The sequence below is a fragment of the Rhagoletis zephyria genome, unplaced genomic scaffold (genome assembly GCF_001687245.7).
Source record: "Rhagoletis zephyria isolate East Lansing unplaced genomic scaffold, Rhagoletis_zephyria_1.1 Rzeph_scaffold_01781, whole genome shotgun sequence".
NCBI lineage: Eukaryota > Metazoa > Arthropoda > Insecta > Diptera > Tephritidae > Rhagoletis > Rhagoletis zephyria.
The window spans coordinates 40325-57569 of record NW_016158865.1 but is presented as its reverse complement, the minus strand read 5'-3'; the positions used below and the strand labels follow the sequence as shown (position 1 = coordinate 57569).

Below are 17245 nucleotides of genomic sequence, written 5' to 3'. Positions count from 1 at the left end.
TTCTGAACTAAACCCAAAATAGTCACGAAAGATCCCAAATCGATCCCGAAGTAGTCCGGAACGAATAGGCCCCGAAACGGTCGAGGAAAAATTGATATGGTCTCTTAATAGTTCCAAAATGTGCCCGTACTAGTTCCAAAATGGTCCTAAAATAGTCCTGAATTTTTCACCAAAATGTATCCAAATTAGCCCAAAAAGATCCCGAACTAGTGCTGAAATGTTCATGAACTAGGCTCGAAATTTTCCAGAAATAGTTCTAAATTAATGTTCAAATAGTCGTGAACTAGATCCGAAACGGTACGGAAGTGGTCCTGAGAAATTCCTTAGTTTTGAATATGTCCCTTATTAGTCCCAAAACGTACCCAAACTAGTCACAAAATGGTCCTAAAATAGTTCTGAACCCGCCTGAGAATGGTACTGAATTAGCCCAAAAAGATCCGGAACTAGTGCTGAACTGTTTCTGAACGAGGCTCGAAATAGTCCAGAACTAGTCTTAAATTGATTTTCAAATAGTCGTGAACTAAGCCCAAAACGGTTTCGAAGAGAATCTAGACGCACTGAAACGTATCTCAAACAGCTGTCTAACTTCTAACTATTTTCCTTCCAAGCTTATCTGAATATCACAACCAGGAAACTGTGTAGTTGAGTCGCTAATCAATAATCCTTTGATGTGGGTTCTAGCTATGCTCTTTTAGGGACACTTTTGAGACTCTCTCGCCTGCTCTTTGACCGTAGATCGAAAATCAGCTCATTTGAGGTACAAAGTAAGCTCCCATTAACCGCTCAGCTCCAATACCGGATTTGCGTCCCATGGTCGAAAAGTTGCTCTTCGGGTCAAGATTCCGAAGGATCATCTTAGGCAGAAATTCTCAAACAAATTTCTAAAATATAACTTTTATGGGAAGATGGAAGACATGTGAAAAATATTGAAACTCAATTTCCAAGCATTTTACTATGACTTTAAGCACCTGCCTGCAGTTTTGCAAAGCTACATAAGTCGATTGCATAAGTTCAGTATTATGTAGTTGAGTGAGCACAAGAAAATTTTTCATTTCTATTTTGCATAATACCGTAACTAACAAGATACATACCTAATTTCAAAACAAAAAAAAAAGAAAACTCAAAGCAAGTAAAGCANGCTTCTGCTAGTTTTTTGTTTCACCTAAATATATGCGCCCAAGTACTTACTGGTAGACAGCAGAAATTACCAACGGATGGTACTTAAGCAAAATTGATTTCCTCATGGCTGCAAAAAATCACTGCCTGCTTAGACGACGCTGCTGATCGAGTGGCAATAACAAGCTGGTCAAGCGTTTTACACACGCCTAGATACTATGTACATATGTATGCACTTAAGCTTACATATTTACATATATACGTAATCACTTAAGTACTATGTATATCCTAAGAGTTACCGTCTACTTCGACATTTCCGCTGTTCAATAGATTATTTCATGCATTGCGCCAACATTTTTGTTTTTATGCTTGAATGGAAATTCTGCATGAATATTCACTTTTAGGCATATTGTAGCTACTTTGTTAATATAAACATGTATATTAGGGTGCACCTCCAAAAAAAAATCAGTTTTTCCACCGGAGTTATAAAATGTATGATAAAGGCTTCGCCGAAAATAATTCGGAAAATAATTTATTTTGGAACGAATTTCCGTCATCCCTTGTCAAGTTTGGTTTGCAGATAAACCGGTTTCGGCATTGTGCCATCTTCAGTGTCATTTTTCGTTCTGTCGTTTCGGCAAATATTTAGATTTACGTGAGTTGGACCGATTTGAAAATATTTATGTACCTCTAAAAATATCTTTAATTTTATTTTTATATTTTTATGCAGACTTTTTAAGCTTGCGGTGATTTTTTTGGAAAACATTTTTTTAAAAACTAATTTAATTTAAAAAAAAATGGAGGTATTTTCAAATCAGTCCAACTCACGTAAATCATAATACGTTTCCTAAATATTTTTTTAAAAGTTTTAAAATATTTATATTGAATTTTTTTTTTTTTTTGTATCTAGGGCTGCACACTTATATACATATCTGTGTTCGTATGGAATAGTAGCTTATGTCGGCAAGCTGGCTTTAGAATAAAGCGGCATTCCCTTCATTCTTTAAACGACAAAAAATATTTTGATGAGACTTAATAAAAATATTGACTTGCTAGTATCGGAACTATTTATGCACGTTTATTTGCTAAAAGTTTTTCAACGGCTCAGCGCCAGTGAGCCATTCGCAATCGTGTGCTGCAAATGCCGCATTATACTAAAGCCAGCCTTTCGACATAAGTTACTGTTCCATACGAACACAGATATGTACATACATATATCTACGTATTGAAGTACTATGTAGTTACATAATTAGGTATTGGCAAATGTTGATAGCGCTAAAAATGGTAATTGAATAGAAAAAGAAGACTGCAAAAGTACGAGCAATTTCCGTAAAAAAAAAAAAAATATATATATATATGTATGTATGTATGTATGTATGCATAAGCAGGCTAGATAATTGCCTGCACCTTTTCCATCCATTCAACAGATCTTCTTGGACCTGTACCTACGTTCTCACAGATACATCTCCTAATTTGATACCCGAACGATTCGAAACCAGCCAAGGCATTAGAACTCCTATCAAATCAAAGGTGATTATGTCAAGCATTTTCACGGAGGATTTTTACTCTTTGAAATTTTTAGGAACGTATTTACCAAAAAAATTTAAATTAAGAAAAGGGTTTTCCCACACATTTTGGTCCACTTCCATTCAAAAATTAACGGTTTTTGGCGTGTTCGGTAATTTTTGGATGTTTTTTGTTGTATAAAAGCTGCACTAAATATTTGCCGGATCGCAAGAAGAGTGTCAAATTCGGATTCCTCGCGCCAAAAGCCGCTCCAACAAAAATTTTTTAAAGCCAGCAAAAATTTTCAAATTGCGCTCAAACGCGGGTCCCGCCTAAAAACTGGAATTTGATATTACTCGATTAAATGAACCTAGAAAAATCACCATCACTAATATATTCAGCGTTCCCGAATTGACTTTACTAGGTCGTCAGCTTGTTCAAAATAAAAAGTAGCATTTTCGTGCATAGTGCTAAACGCTCACTTAGTCTAAATTTAATTTTCGTAACTTAACTTAACTTAAAGTTTTGGCCAACCTGTTGTGTTACGTAAGAAACTTAAAAACCTGTACATTTTAGATATTTAAGTTACGGCCTTACGGAAATTGAGATCGGTGATAGAGTCAGGCTTGCCAGATTTTCGTTTTTGCATTTCTCAAAAATAAATGAACACAAACATATTTTTGTTTTATGAATCTTTTTTATGCATTAGCGAAAAACGCATTACTTCAGAAACTGCAAAAAATGAGCAGGTTTTTATTTCTTCTTATGAAAGCTAATAGCCCGTACTATTTAATAAAATAATAAAAAATAACTATTTTTACATATATTTTTTATTCATTCCATTAAAATTCAGCATTTTTTTAAATGTTGTTTAAAAAAAATGTTTTTCTGGACAGGGACACCCTGTGTTTAATTTTATTCCAATATTTTAATTCCTGTAATTCTCTACTATCTACATGGAAACAAGAAAAGTCAAACCAACATTTTATTTCAAAGAATATATTTTTGACATTTTTTTCTGCGAAGAGCTTACGCATGGCTAAGCTCTTATTAAATTTCTTATTATAAAATCTGTCGACTTTAGTGGCTTCTTGGCGACATATAATTAATTTTTTTTAGAGATATGTCTTTTTAATTCTTTTTAGTGGATAAATTGTTTTTACAAAAATACCAAACAAGTTCACATTGCAGATAACGAATTTCTCGATTTTTCTTAGGCGGCACTGTGACTCGCCCCATAAATAAAATAAAGAACTAAAATTTTAAAATTTGCTTCTCTTAATTCTTAGCTAGCTGTGTTTTATTTATACGGTTTATGTAAAAATTCGTTTTTGCCATTATGGCATGTAGATATATATGAATACCTGTATTAAAATTCGTAAATTCTGGCAATGCCTTTCTGCAATCCATAGCAGATTAATGGCTGCAACATGACTTCTGACCAAGTGCAAGTAATTATTCGCTTGTTTTAAACTGATTTTAATGCTTCTTACTTGCAAAAGTTCTCACGTCATAGATTTCATTGTTTTTTTGGTTTTCCGTAAGCTGCCTACAAACAGCCGTGTCTATAGCCATAGTCTAGCATCAAGCTTAGCGACGCTTTACGATACCTCACAACCGCGTATTGGCAATTTACTCATAGAAATCTAAATGCAATATAAAATTTAAAATAAAATAAAAACAAATTGACAAAGCAGATTGCTCCATTTGAGGTCATCTGCACTAATGAACTAGTTCGTGTCAATGCACAAAGTACTTTTTTTTATGAGTTTTCCTCGCCGTTTTTTATCTATGTATATATTTATTTGTATTTATTATTTAAGTAATTATATTTTTTAGTTTATTGTCTAGTTGTCTAGCGCTCCGGGCCAGGGATAGGGCGAGTGTCATTATGTGTTCATGTTTGTACTTGAAAGCGAGTGACAAAACAATTGGATGCCTCACAAAGAAAAAAAAAAAAAAGCAAACCAATGAAAATGACAAACCAAAACCAAAACAAAGAAGAAAGATAAAAGCGAAAAGCATATAATAAACAAACAAAACATCGAAAATAAATAGTGCACATTTATCGAGGTAACAAAATCGCGGTTCAATAGAGCAGTCAGAATTACTCAAAACTTAGAATTACACAACAAAGTGAAAAACAAAACAAATATAAAGTTACATGCACACATAGTGGTATATGTAGACTAGGGTGGAGCGTAAACACAAAAAAAAATTGCGTTACATTGGGCGTCAGTAGAAAACCCCTATTTTTTTTTTTTGTGAAATCCCCTATTTTTTTTTAATCGGTTAATACTGTGTGCCCCCCATTTTTGGGTTGAAATTTTGAGAGTTTTGTAACAAAACATTTGGGGTATTCCATTGACGTCCAAAGGAAACGATTCCCCGCTATTTGCAAAATTTTCATTTCCGCTCCACCCTAATGTAGGTTCTACTAGCTTCGTACCTTTTATACCCAATGCAAAGTTTTTTTTTATTTTATCACAAAAAATCCTTTTTAGTCTTTTCAAAAATATTGATATGCTTTAAAAACTGTGCATTAGACCGTACCGCCTTACAAGAAAACAGAAAAAATTTAGCCGTACACCCCCATGTCTAATGTATATAATTTCGAAAAAATTCTGTTTTGTCGAACCTACATTCGACAATAAACAACTTTTTGTTTTGAATAGCTCTATTTATAGAAATTATCGAAAAATTTCCTTAGCAAAAATCTAATGGTTTTTGATGAGCTTTAGTTTGCTTCCATTAGGGTGCTACGTTACCGTGATAAGAACTGAGCTCTGGTTGGCAAATGATAGAACAGGGACAGTGAAGGATATGACCATATAATCCGATATCACGACCGCGATTTCATCGTACCCGAGGAAAATGTCAGGGTGTGCCTTATATCTCTCTCAACGGTAGCAAAATACTTTGGTATCAGGCTTAAGTATTTTGCAGGAAACTGCAGAGCCGTTGAAACTGTCAAGACAGGGCGCTCTTGAGGAGTTTTTGCCGGGTAAAAAGACGGGTATCCTATCGATTATTCTGCGCGAAAGGTCTTCACCTTTTCATGAGCCAACTGATTGGACCTTATCGGTGCGAATCCCTAGAAAACTTACACGGATATGTAGAGTGACGTTGAGTACAACTTATAGCTCCATCCAAAGTGGCAAGGACCTCTCAGTGCCGTTTGAGAACAAATGAAGTTTTGGCGCCACTTTGGAAATTAGAGAGGTGATTGAAAAAGTTTTTTGGTCCCATCCCAAACCGACAAACGGCTTTAGATTTGCCTCTGGAAAAAGAAGAAGAAGGAAGATAGTGTTGGAACTCCATTTTCCACATATTATTATTATTATGGGCTATGAGCACTGCGATCTCTAGGTTGGTCTATTGTGCGTGGCCATTTGCGCTATACGTGAAGGCGTTTAATATAGGCTAGCACACCGGTGGGCCTTTTTTCCATATTTCGAATGAAGCGGCAGACGCTCGTATCGGAAAGATTCATTTTACTGAGGTGATAACGCAGGGTACAATGTCCCGTTAAGTACCCATTGAGAGTTCTAAGGTCCTCCCTGCCTAGATTTATGAGATTTTTCTAAGCTTCTTGCTATGTACAGATGAACCGATTACCTTGTTTTTGCCCTAGACATTTACTCCAGTGACTATGTCATTTTTGTCCTACCCACTAATTTATCACATCCCTTAAGTGTGCTTTGGTAAGCCCACAAAAGGGTTCCGGCCCATGGAATATTGTGGTAGCTCCGTGTTTTGCTAGGCCGACCGCCTGTTCATTGGCATCGTTGCCCTCATGCCCCGGCACCCAGCCCAGTAATACTGTGTTTTTGCTTCCAAGAGTATTTAGGATGCTGAGGAAGTCATACACTAGTTTTGATGTTATTTTGTGGGTCCACAGCTCTAGCAGTGCAGCCTGACTGTCCGACATAATGTAGATGTTTTAGAAGATGTGCCTCTTCTGAAGCATTTTCTGCCACAGATCTCTACCGCATGAATCGCTGCTTGGAAATGGTAGGGTCCAGTTTTTCCATCTTGAGGTTCTGATCCGGCAGTGTACCAAACTTTAACTCCGGATTTTGTGTAAGGGTTTCATTCTTAGAAATTACTAGTTCTGGAGCTACTGCATCCCTCATGTGCATTATGGAGTCATTAGTGAATTTCATTAGGCCTTCATATGACCTGTCATATTTCGGGTTTTTAATTCGGAAGTATTTAAGATTCTCAGTGGCGAAAGGCTGGCCTCCCTCTCTATTAGGATTGGGAAGGGCGGTATACCCACAACAGCACTAAATGCATCAGCAGGACAGGTCCGCATAGTCCCTGTTATGCCAATGCACCCCATTCGTTGCAGTTTGCTTAGTTTTGTGCTAGCTGTTCTTTGTGTCTCTTTTGTCCACGATGTCAAGGATGCGTAGGTGACTATCTGCATCACAACTGTGTTAAATGAGTTAAGCCATTTTCGGGGGAGAGTCCCCATGTCCCATAAATTCGCCAGCAAGTGAAGAAGGCTCGCATTGCCTTGTCTTATTCAGCCACACCCTCCCGTATTTTGCCTCATTTGAAAAACCTATTCTAGTGCCGCCCAGAATAAATTCTGCCATGGATAACTTTTTCCTCCGTGTAAACGGAACCAGAGTAGATTTAGTGGGATTAATGGATGTCGAAAAATCTTTGCGTAATGCGCAGGGCATGTTGCATGCGGTTGGAGATCATTTCGCCTTGCAGCCCCTTTACACAGATCACCAGATTGTCTGCATAGCCTTATGTTTCGAAGCCATGGTTGTTTCCACATATAATCTGCTGGAGTCAAAATGGGCATCTATTCAGTTTAGGGAACTGGCTCGATCGCGGAACTTTAGGGTGGGTGTTCAGCTGTTTTTACTACCACTTAATTGAACGTAACCTAACCTGTCCTTACCGAATATTTTCTAGTTCGTATCTTTGATAGAAGTTCTTAAACCATCGTATCTCCACTCTCATTCCTCCGTTGCAAATTTCTTTCAATGCCCCTTCGAGCATTGCACTCATCTCATTTAAACACTAGCGTTAGTAAGCAGCCCATAAATGTGTAATACGCATTGGGTATCATAAAACATTGTTTACATTTGAGAAGTATGAAAGTTAAAAAGCCTCTGTAAATATAGCCAACTCTTTTGCGCACCCATTTCTGTTTACAGAACTTTTCACACACACATCCATACCATTTTTTTTTTCTATCCATTCTTTCATTCAGAAACGTCAATGGAGCATGCAAACTGGGTGTGCGGTCGCAGACCAAAACAATTCAACAGTCACCTACATTAGTATTAATGTATGTATGTATGTGCCTATGCTTGTATTAAATGCGCCTAAATTAGTCGCTCAACTAAACAAATTCCAATTGATAAACTACTTCATTAAGCACATTGTTTTTATTGTTTTGTCGAAATAAAATAAATAGTTTAGATTTTCCTCATCAAGCGTAGACTTTTACGAATTTTCCAAACTGTGATCTATCTAACTACATACATACATATATGTATGTATGTATATGTGTGACTTTCATTTTCATTCCAGCATTTGGGCTAATCACTTGTTTTCTTTTTTAGTTTTTACTCTACACTACTCGCAGTGAGTCCGTTCCATTCTGCATCAACAGAGAAAAATTTTAATATAAACCTGTAAAGAAAATCTATAACCGAAGAAAAATGTCGCTACTGCGTACTATGTTGCTGCTGGCTTTTGGTGCCACCGTCGCCTTGGCTCAACGTCGCCTAGCGTTGCCGGATCCACGCAGTTGTGCTAATCGTGAGTATACATACATATAAAATATTTATCAGACAGGTTCTGCGATTCACTTCCGATTGAATTTCAACCAGAGTCACTTTGAATTCTCGGCAGTGAATTGCCTATATAACTCATTTTAGTTCTGGTACGAAAGTTAGAAAAAGTGCTTAGTCTATAATTCTAAAATTTTGATTCAAAACTTTTTAAGCTCAATCTTGAAACAAGCAATATCATGGTGTGCAATAAATTTTAAGGAATACTGAAGTAAGATGCAAATATAACGGTGCAAAATGCGAATTTTCATAAACCAAATATTACGATTACTGCTTTCGATCGCCATCTTCGGTGTTAATTAGTTGCAATATCGTGAAATCTGAAATCTTTTAGACTAAAAAAAAATTTAATTTTCCACTTCGTAGGACATCGCCATGTAAAAAGAGGCAGTTGAAAGCATTGCCTTGGGATAGATCGAGAACCAGTACCGCCTCTTAAAGAGCTAGTTCTGCGCTAGTTCTAAACTAGCGCGATTTACTGCAGGGCATTAGCCCCGCGAGGCTATATGTACGTGTGTATTTTGCCTGGCACTGTGCTAGACATTTTCGATTAGTAGCCTTAGCGCTAGTCTTTACCTAAAAGATGGGCACTGCTGAAAGCTGTGCACTTTCATATTATGTACCCCACTATTCCCAGTTGTTGTTGATGTTGTAGTAACAGCATACAAATTCCCCAAAGAGTTTTTGGGGTGTGTTGCTGGAGTGATATTCCTTGACCAGATATAAATCTGGATCGTTCCGACGCTATACCAATACGACGACAATACGTCCTGATCGGTATTTATTATATAAAAACACCGATTTGTGATTGGTCCAATTTACAATAAATGTGGTGACAGAACCAGAGTGATGGTCTGAGTTATGTTGACTTAAAAGTCATCGCTCGACTGCAGCTTATTGGCATATAGAAATCTGCGACTTCAGAAAGCTCCACAAGAAACAATCTAGAAGTGTCATATCACACCCTCTTGGTGGCCAATTCCCGTCAGCTCAGTTAGAAATCTTGCAAATGGAACGTCCATTGCATCGTCCGTTTTGTGGCTCATAGTGCCCTTCCGCTGAAACCACATATCAACCACGTCCATATGGTTCCATTCTAAATATAATAAATATGTTTCCATGAGTCTGTAGATCTTGCCGTTGACGGTGATGGCGACCCAAACTGATACCTGATTGTTTACCAACTCTGTCATGTGATGGTGATTTGGCACCAGAGTGGTAGTAATAAATAACAGGTTAGGCCATCACAGACTGTCAACATCGATCAGTACCAATTGAAAAGCTCGTTAGCCTTATTCTTAACATTTGAGTACAGGAAAATAAATAAGACTTGACTACATTTTTTATAACTTAACCCGCATGTTGTTCGTATAACCTTTCCGGGAAAAGTTATTTACGTCTCAAAAGCAAGTGGAGATAGACAAAGTGATCACTTGGAGCCTTAGTTAGTATTGATCACTATGCATATCGGATGTTTAGGGACTAAACGCCAATGAGAAATTTTAAAGTAAAGCAGAGTAAAGTTCTTAGGTCTCCTAGTCATAGTTTTCATTGTTATTCTAACTAATATCATCGTTGCTCTTACCTTTACAACTTTATACCATACTTTTCCTGCTCTTACTTAACTCTTCTCCCTCTTATTTTCTCTCTCCTCTCCACGCAGGTGTTCGCCACGCCACTTATCGTGATGCACGCGGTGTAGCCCATTCGTACTTCTTCAGTTGGGAGCATGCGCCGACGCGCAGCCTTGAAGTCGATTGGTTAGATGCGCGCAACATTTGCCGTCGCCATTGCATGGACGCCGTTTCGCTGGAAACGCCACAAGAGAATGAATTCGTCAAGCAGCGCATAGCGCGTGGTAATGTACGCTACATCTGGACTTCGGGTCGCAAATGCAACTTCGCTGGCTGTGATCGCCCCGACCTGCAGCCACCAAATGAGAATGGCTGGTTCTGGTCTGGTTCGGGTGGTAAAATTGGGCCTACCTCGCAGCGCAACACCGGCGACTGGTCGCACACTGGCGGCTACAATCAACCACAACCGGACAATCGTGAGGCCGCACAGGGTAACGATGAATCGTGTTTGTCGATTTTGAATAATTTCTACAATGATGGACTCAAATGGCACGATGTGGCGTGCCATCACTTGAAGCCGTTCGTGTGCGAGGACTCCGATGAGCTGTTGAACTTTGTGCGTTCACGCAATGCTGGTATTCGTCTGTAAAGGAATGTAACGCTGCTGGTGTAGGAAAAGAGAAATTTGTAAATGTGTTGTTTTTTGCGAACGGAATTTGGCTTGTGGATAGTGATCGTGGAATGTGAAGCATGGAACGTATTTGTTGATGTTTTCGTTTTCGTTTATGCTTTTTAATTTTGTTTGTAAAAATTTTGTTTGAAACTTTGAAGATTTTTTCGAATTGGCAAGAAATTTCTTTTGGGTTTGAGCAGAATTTCGTTTTAGTTTAAGTGAATTTTAAAATTAATTTATGCTTAAAATAATAAAGGAAAAAAATTTAAGAAAAAAAAGTCTAAGAGGAACCTTATTCGAAGAAGTTGAAAACTATTCATTTAAAATTCCTGGTTTTCGGTTCTAGCGAATTCGTTGCAAATTTGTTTTACACTAAATTGCTTTTAATGTAGTGAAATTTTTGTTTGATTAATTTTTTGAAATACTTCCCTACACTGAATTGGCTATTGCATTTACACCCACATACTTATGTATAACCACTTTTATATCATATATAAAATGTTGTCCTGATCTATTGAATTTGTTTGTTTCGGCCAATTTTCTGTCTAATGAGTGTATTGCATTTAACTAATTTTAATAGCAAATCCGCAAATACAAGAATTCGATTACACCTTAGCTTAAGTATAAATTTATGAGTATTTTAAAATGTATAGAAAATTGGAAATAAATTTCTGCATTAGTAATAAATGTATTATTTCTTGGGCGGCAGTGCGATAGCTGGAGTGGAATACCTCAAGTGAATAATCGACCACTGTGACCAGCAGCATAAGCAGTTCAACAAGTTGTCTGCAGCCACGTCTGCTCTGTGAGAGCAAAAAACTAGAGAGACCTTCTGAGATAGAAGGCAACAGTTGAGGCCGAAGTGGGGTGTGCCTTTGCCTGGTCTGAGCCAGTTCTGGCCAAATGGTCTGATATCTTATTACCAGATACTCCCGAGTGACCTGGCACCCAGAGTAAAGCAAGCCAACATAATTTAATCGAGACTTCCATTGCCGAACTAGTTTGGAAATAGATGGAGGGCTGGCCAATGCGTTAAGTGCAACTTGGCCGACACTGCAGACACGTAAACTCCTTCCCCTCCATCTATGTATGTATTTTCTACCACGTACTCCATGGCCTTGAAGATTGCAAATACCTCAGCCTGACCGAAGCATAAGACCGAAGCATAATCCTGACCAGAAAAGTGAAGCCATTAACTTCGATGTAGACCCCAGATCCTGGCCCAGAGTTAGTTTGGAGCCATCAGTGAAGTTTCGACAATGTGTGAGTCCGGGCTCAGTGGTGGCATTAAACCAACATTCAGCCTCAGGAAATTCAACATTAAAGAATCTCTTCAACAAAGGTAATGGTGGCGTACTATTCTGTGACTTTGAAAATACACAAGTGCTCATATCTCTGCCGCCAGCAATTTCCGCCTCAACCCACTCAGTGTTATACCAACATCCGTTTCTATTTAGTCTGCAGGTGGCCTATAAGTGCAGCAGTGCATCAAGAGCAGCGCCAGGTGTTGTAGAAAAAGCTCCCGTAAAGCACACGATAATAGTTCATTGAAGTTTAGCAAGCAGACTCCTCACTGGCGCATAGCTGATTATGGGTCTGATCATAGAGGTATAAATGCAGAGGATCATTCAGGATCAATTATGAAAGAAATTCTCCAAAAAAGGGACTCAAGCGATTTCCGTACCTAGATCCGAGGGTATCCACAGTTTGCTTGGGAGAGAAATTTCACCACAATGGTTCCATCTCTCTCCTCATGCCCACGAGCATTAGCTGCAGTGCCGGCGGCAATTACGGCCCCGAATAAGATGGCTCTTGCAGCGTTTAACTTCTGCAGCAGTCATCTGCCGAGTCGAGCCCGCCCTCCCAATTACGGCAATGAGCGGAGGGCTTTTTATGGCCTCACAGTAAGTTGCATTAGTTCTACCTTTGGTTTTAGGCAAGGGTTTCGTTGGCAGCGAGCTGCTTCTAGACCCACTTCCCCTGCAAGAGATTGGTCCTCTTCCGACTCTGAAGAAGAAAGGATTGTCGTTACCTCCCCCCCCTCCGCCAGGATGCGTTCCTGGTCTATGACGCTGGAGACTTTGGCAATGGTTGGAGCCTACAGAATCCTTGCCTGGGCCGCAAATGAGGATGGATTTCCACACGTCTGGGTATCACGTTGTGATTTACAGTTTTGTCCCAAGCTGCCTGGGTTGGTGGGTATTTCAGGGGGTATTTTTCCCGTCATCCTCCTACTTCCCGAGACGCACGAATACCATTCGGGAAATGGATTTTAGTGGCCTTTAACGGCAAGCATGCCTTATTTTGGGTATATTCATACGGTATCGTTGAAGGTTGCCGATGTCCACAGAGACGAGGTCAGATACTAACGGTAATTAAGTGCCTTTTACCTAATTTTCCCTTCACTACTTTGTACGCGACAAATCTAAAAATTTTACCACATTTTTTAGTTTATTAAACATTTATTTATTTATACCATTTTTATTAATGTATGTAAGTATGTATTTTGTTTCGTATGCAAATACAAAAACACACACGAATTGATTACTAAAGTTATACATCTATTTGCTATTTTATTGTTGTAAATATCGTTCGGTTATAGCTATGGGCCGTAGGATATTACATTTGTTTTCAGTATATCGTTTATTATGTGTATTTTCGCTATTACTGTACTAGAGGCGCTGCCATTCTAAAATTTACTGTCTGTTATACATACATACTTATATGTATGTTTGTATATTTAGTCTGATTTACTTCGCTATTCGCTAATTCTTTTCAAATAATCAAACTTTTTTTTGCTTTATTTAAAAGTTACATATCACAGCGCACGGCAATGCGCGCGTGTGTCGAAAGCAGCCACAGCATATATTTTACTGCATACAATTTTTATTCGTTGCTGTATTTATATTTTTTACTATTTTATGGAGTACATATAAATATTTGAAATATCTAGTTAAATTTAGTTTTTGTTTTTATTTTATATTTTTTGCTTTTATGTCCTTATGGTTCATGCTGTTGAGAATACTTGCTCATTATTTTTTAACTCATCCATTTTCAGCACAATCGCCGGTAATCTCAGGGTCCCAGACTTTTATAATACAAGTCGTTAGAAAAATAGTATTTTAATTGAAGTTAAATAACCGGTCAACCTGAGCTTTTACTTTTTTAGTCCAGTAATAACAGTTAAAGTTGGGCAAATATTTTTTTAAAACCGAAATGAAAGTGCTTTCCTATTAATATTAATATTGCTATCAAAGAAAAGTGGACTGAAATAGCTTTCAAACTGAAATTTCTATTTCTAATGAGGAATATCACCTACTGAAAAACATTGAAATTAAAAATGGTATTTAATTACCATAGAACAAACCTTAAATAAAAATAAAAATATATATATATAGGTAGGGACTTTTATTTCGGTCCTAAAAATATTTGGCCAAGCTGAACTATTATAACTATGTATGGTGACCAGATTTCGGTGGACAAAAATCGAGACATTTCTAAAGCATCGAATCCAAATATATATTTTTTTTAGAATGAAAAGATATAACATCTTTCAATATAGTTTTATTTAAAACAAAAGAAAAAGACATTAAAAATGATCGCAAAAATGTATACACACGCTACGTACGGTGGCGAGGGTGTAATAAAATATATTTTAGCATGGTTTAGCTACTTTTCTTTGTTTAAAAATATTTATTAAATTTCTATGAAAATTAAATTTCTATAAAAAACATGTAAATCAAAACATCAAACTTTGTAGAACATTTACAAAAACTCAAGAATTTTAACAACTTTTGATCAAAATTTTAAACTTCTTTGGCCTTATTCATAAAAAATAAAGTAGGTTTAAAGAGTTTAAAAAAAATGCGTTTTCATACATTTTTCAATTTATAACTCTTTTTTAAAGCTACTTTATTTTTTATGAATAAGGCCATTAAATTTTAGAATGACAAAGTGCTAGTTCGAAGTAGCTTGGACTTATCGTTGATTTTTGGCAATTTTTTGTTAGCTCATTTTCTTCCATACAAAGCATCCAAATTTTTTTTTTTTTATGGAGAAAATGTGCAACGCCTTCCACTAAAAAATTTACCAAAAATCAACGGTACGTCCTAGTTAAAATTTGCAGTTTGTTAAATTAAAAAATTGAATGAGCTACGAAACGGCATACTCACAATGTTTCTGAGAAATCGAATTGAAAAGCTCAAAATGTTTACGAAACTTTGTCGAATTTATCTAATTTTTGTACAAAGCAGGTTTTTGTTATATAACGAGCTACACTTTCATAGAAAAAAAATAATAAATATTAAATAAAGGAAAGGAGAATAGCCAAGGAATGCTAAAATCTATCTTCCTTATTTATATTTTCGCCGCCGTATCTAGTATGCTAGTATTTTTCATATCCATGAATTTTTTGAGGGAGTTGGTATTATTTTTTATAATTTCACTAAATTCCAGTTAGTTCATTAAAACAAAACTAACCAAAAATAGGAAAAACCTTAAGAAAAATTTTTGACAATTTTAATGACTGCAATATAGCGAAAGTACCAGTTTGACAGAATAAAACATAACGAAAGATCATAGAAAATAACGATGCTCGCTATGTTTATTGCTCCCTTATATTCTATGTTCTTTGTGATAACGAAAGTGCTGCCTCGTTTGTACGAAAAATTATTTTTGGGCCAGAGTACACGAAAAATCGGGACACTTATGCGTCCGGACTTTTAAAAAATATTCAGCGGAATAATTTTCTCAAAATCGGTACTCAAAATCGAAACTGTTTTAATGAACAAAAATACATTTGCATTGATAGATTCTATGAATTGATTTATGAAAAAAAAAATTGGTCCAAATTTTTTTTTTTTAGTTGTGCCACTTTTGAAGAGAGTGTGCGACATGTACATATGTACATACATATTTTTAAACAAATAAACACTTCAACACTGTTCAACACTTTAGTGAATACAATTTATTTGTTTATTGCGTTAATACCTTAGAAAGAAATTTGTTCGAGAGAAGAGCCAGCTATTCATGTTCCTTAACACACATCGAAAAAAAAACACATTTTTATTTAGAAAACATCAAATACTAGCTATACAGTATAATTTTATTATATAAGTATATTTATAAATCAAACTTTTTTTTTTACAAATGCATCTCTAGGGAATACCTGCCACAGCGTCCGCTTTGCAATATATTATTGTAAGTTTTTACTGCCCAATATATTTATACTGTAACATTCGTTAGCTCTACTTATACTGTTAAATAATAAAGTTTGCATTACATATAGACATCAATCTAAGCTTAAAATATTTACAAAAAAATCGAATTGTTTTAGAAACATTTTATTAATGATAAATGATAAATGTACATAAATGGATTCAAAATAATTGCATATTAATGGTCTTATTCATAAAAAAAAATAAAGTAGGTTTAAAGAGCTTTATAAAATGACATTTTCACAAATTTTTCAGTAAATAAATCTTTTTTAAACCTACTTTATTTTTTATAAGGCCATAAGTCTATAAATGCATACGAACATGCATTCACATACATATGTACATTGGTATAGTACCCGACATAATGATAAAATCGCCCTATATTGATAAGATTTTACGCTTAATTTATTCTTTAGACAATTTTTTTTTGTTTTAAATATAAGTATATGGGTTATTTATTTAAAAAAAGAAAACATTTAAATCCAGGTTTTAAGCTTTGCGCAATTAAAAAAAAAATCAACAAACTTGCGTAAAAATTTTAAGCTTTTTAATACATTTTCTTAGAAAGATTTTGAGTATGCAGTTTTTAGTACAATAAATTTTAGTATAATAAAGTAAAAGGTTGAAGTGCAATTTTTGGCAACTTTTATTTTATTTTTATTTTAATTAAATTTTTTTCTTAATTTTATTAAATTTTATTTTTTCTTGTTTACGGTTTAACTCATTTTCTGTCGTCCGAGGTACTGATCGTCAAAACAAAGTGAATCCTGACGTTTTGACGATCTTATTTATTATTGCATTTTTTTTCTTATTTAAATAAAAAAATATAGTTCATTTAACAGCAGAAAGCTATTTTTTTATTTTATTTCATACAGAACTAAGGAAAAACAACAAGGAATTTTCATCAAAATTTTCCACTATTCAAATTTATCTAGAAAAATTTTGAGTATGTGGTTTTGTAGCCCATCCAATTTTAGTGCAAGTTTCAAGATGCTAAAAATTGCCGTTGATTTTTAAGAATTTTGTTTGCCAAAAAGTGTTGCGCATATATGTATCCGTATATAAAAAGATTGTGTTCATGTGTCACATAAAAGAAAATGCACGACTCCCTGGGCAAAAAAAATCTCAAAAAACAATGGTAATTTTTAGCGATTGGAAACTTGTATTAAAATAGAATAGGCAACACAATCTACATACATTCTAAAAAATTTTCTAATTTAAATTGAAAAGTGAAGAATTTCGATGAAAATTTCTTGAATTTTCCTGAGTTCTGTATAACATTAAAAAATTCATTTATTTGTTTTTTGCTGCTGGATAGACTACATATATTTTTGTAAA

At 35.7% G+C, this 17245-nt stretch overlaps 1 protein-coding gene across 2 annotated transcripts in view; it reads left to right on the top strand.

Annotated features, from left to right (window-relative positions):
* LOC108365133 (uncharacterized) overlaps positions 1-11270 on the top strand; it is a 40297-nt gene extending 29027 nt beyond the window's left edge. Inside the window, exons 1-3 of one of the 2 annotated variants that reach the window (XM_017619095.1) lie at positions 2627-2646; positions 8214-8412; positions 10108-11270. In XM_017619095.1, coding sequence (XP_017474584.1) covers positions 8313-8412; positions 10108-10667 — 660 coding nt within the window. In that variant the 5' untranslated portion in view covers positions 2627-2646; positions 8214-8312 and the 3' untranslated portion in view covers positions 10668-11270. Of the gene's footprint in view, positions 1-2626; positions 2647-8213; positions 8413-10107 lie in introns of those variants that run through there. The other variant, XM_017619094.1, reaches the window with a different exon arrangement.
* Positions 11271-17245: the final 5975 nt, after the last annotated feature.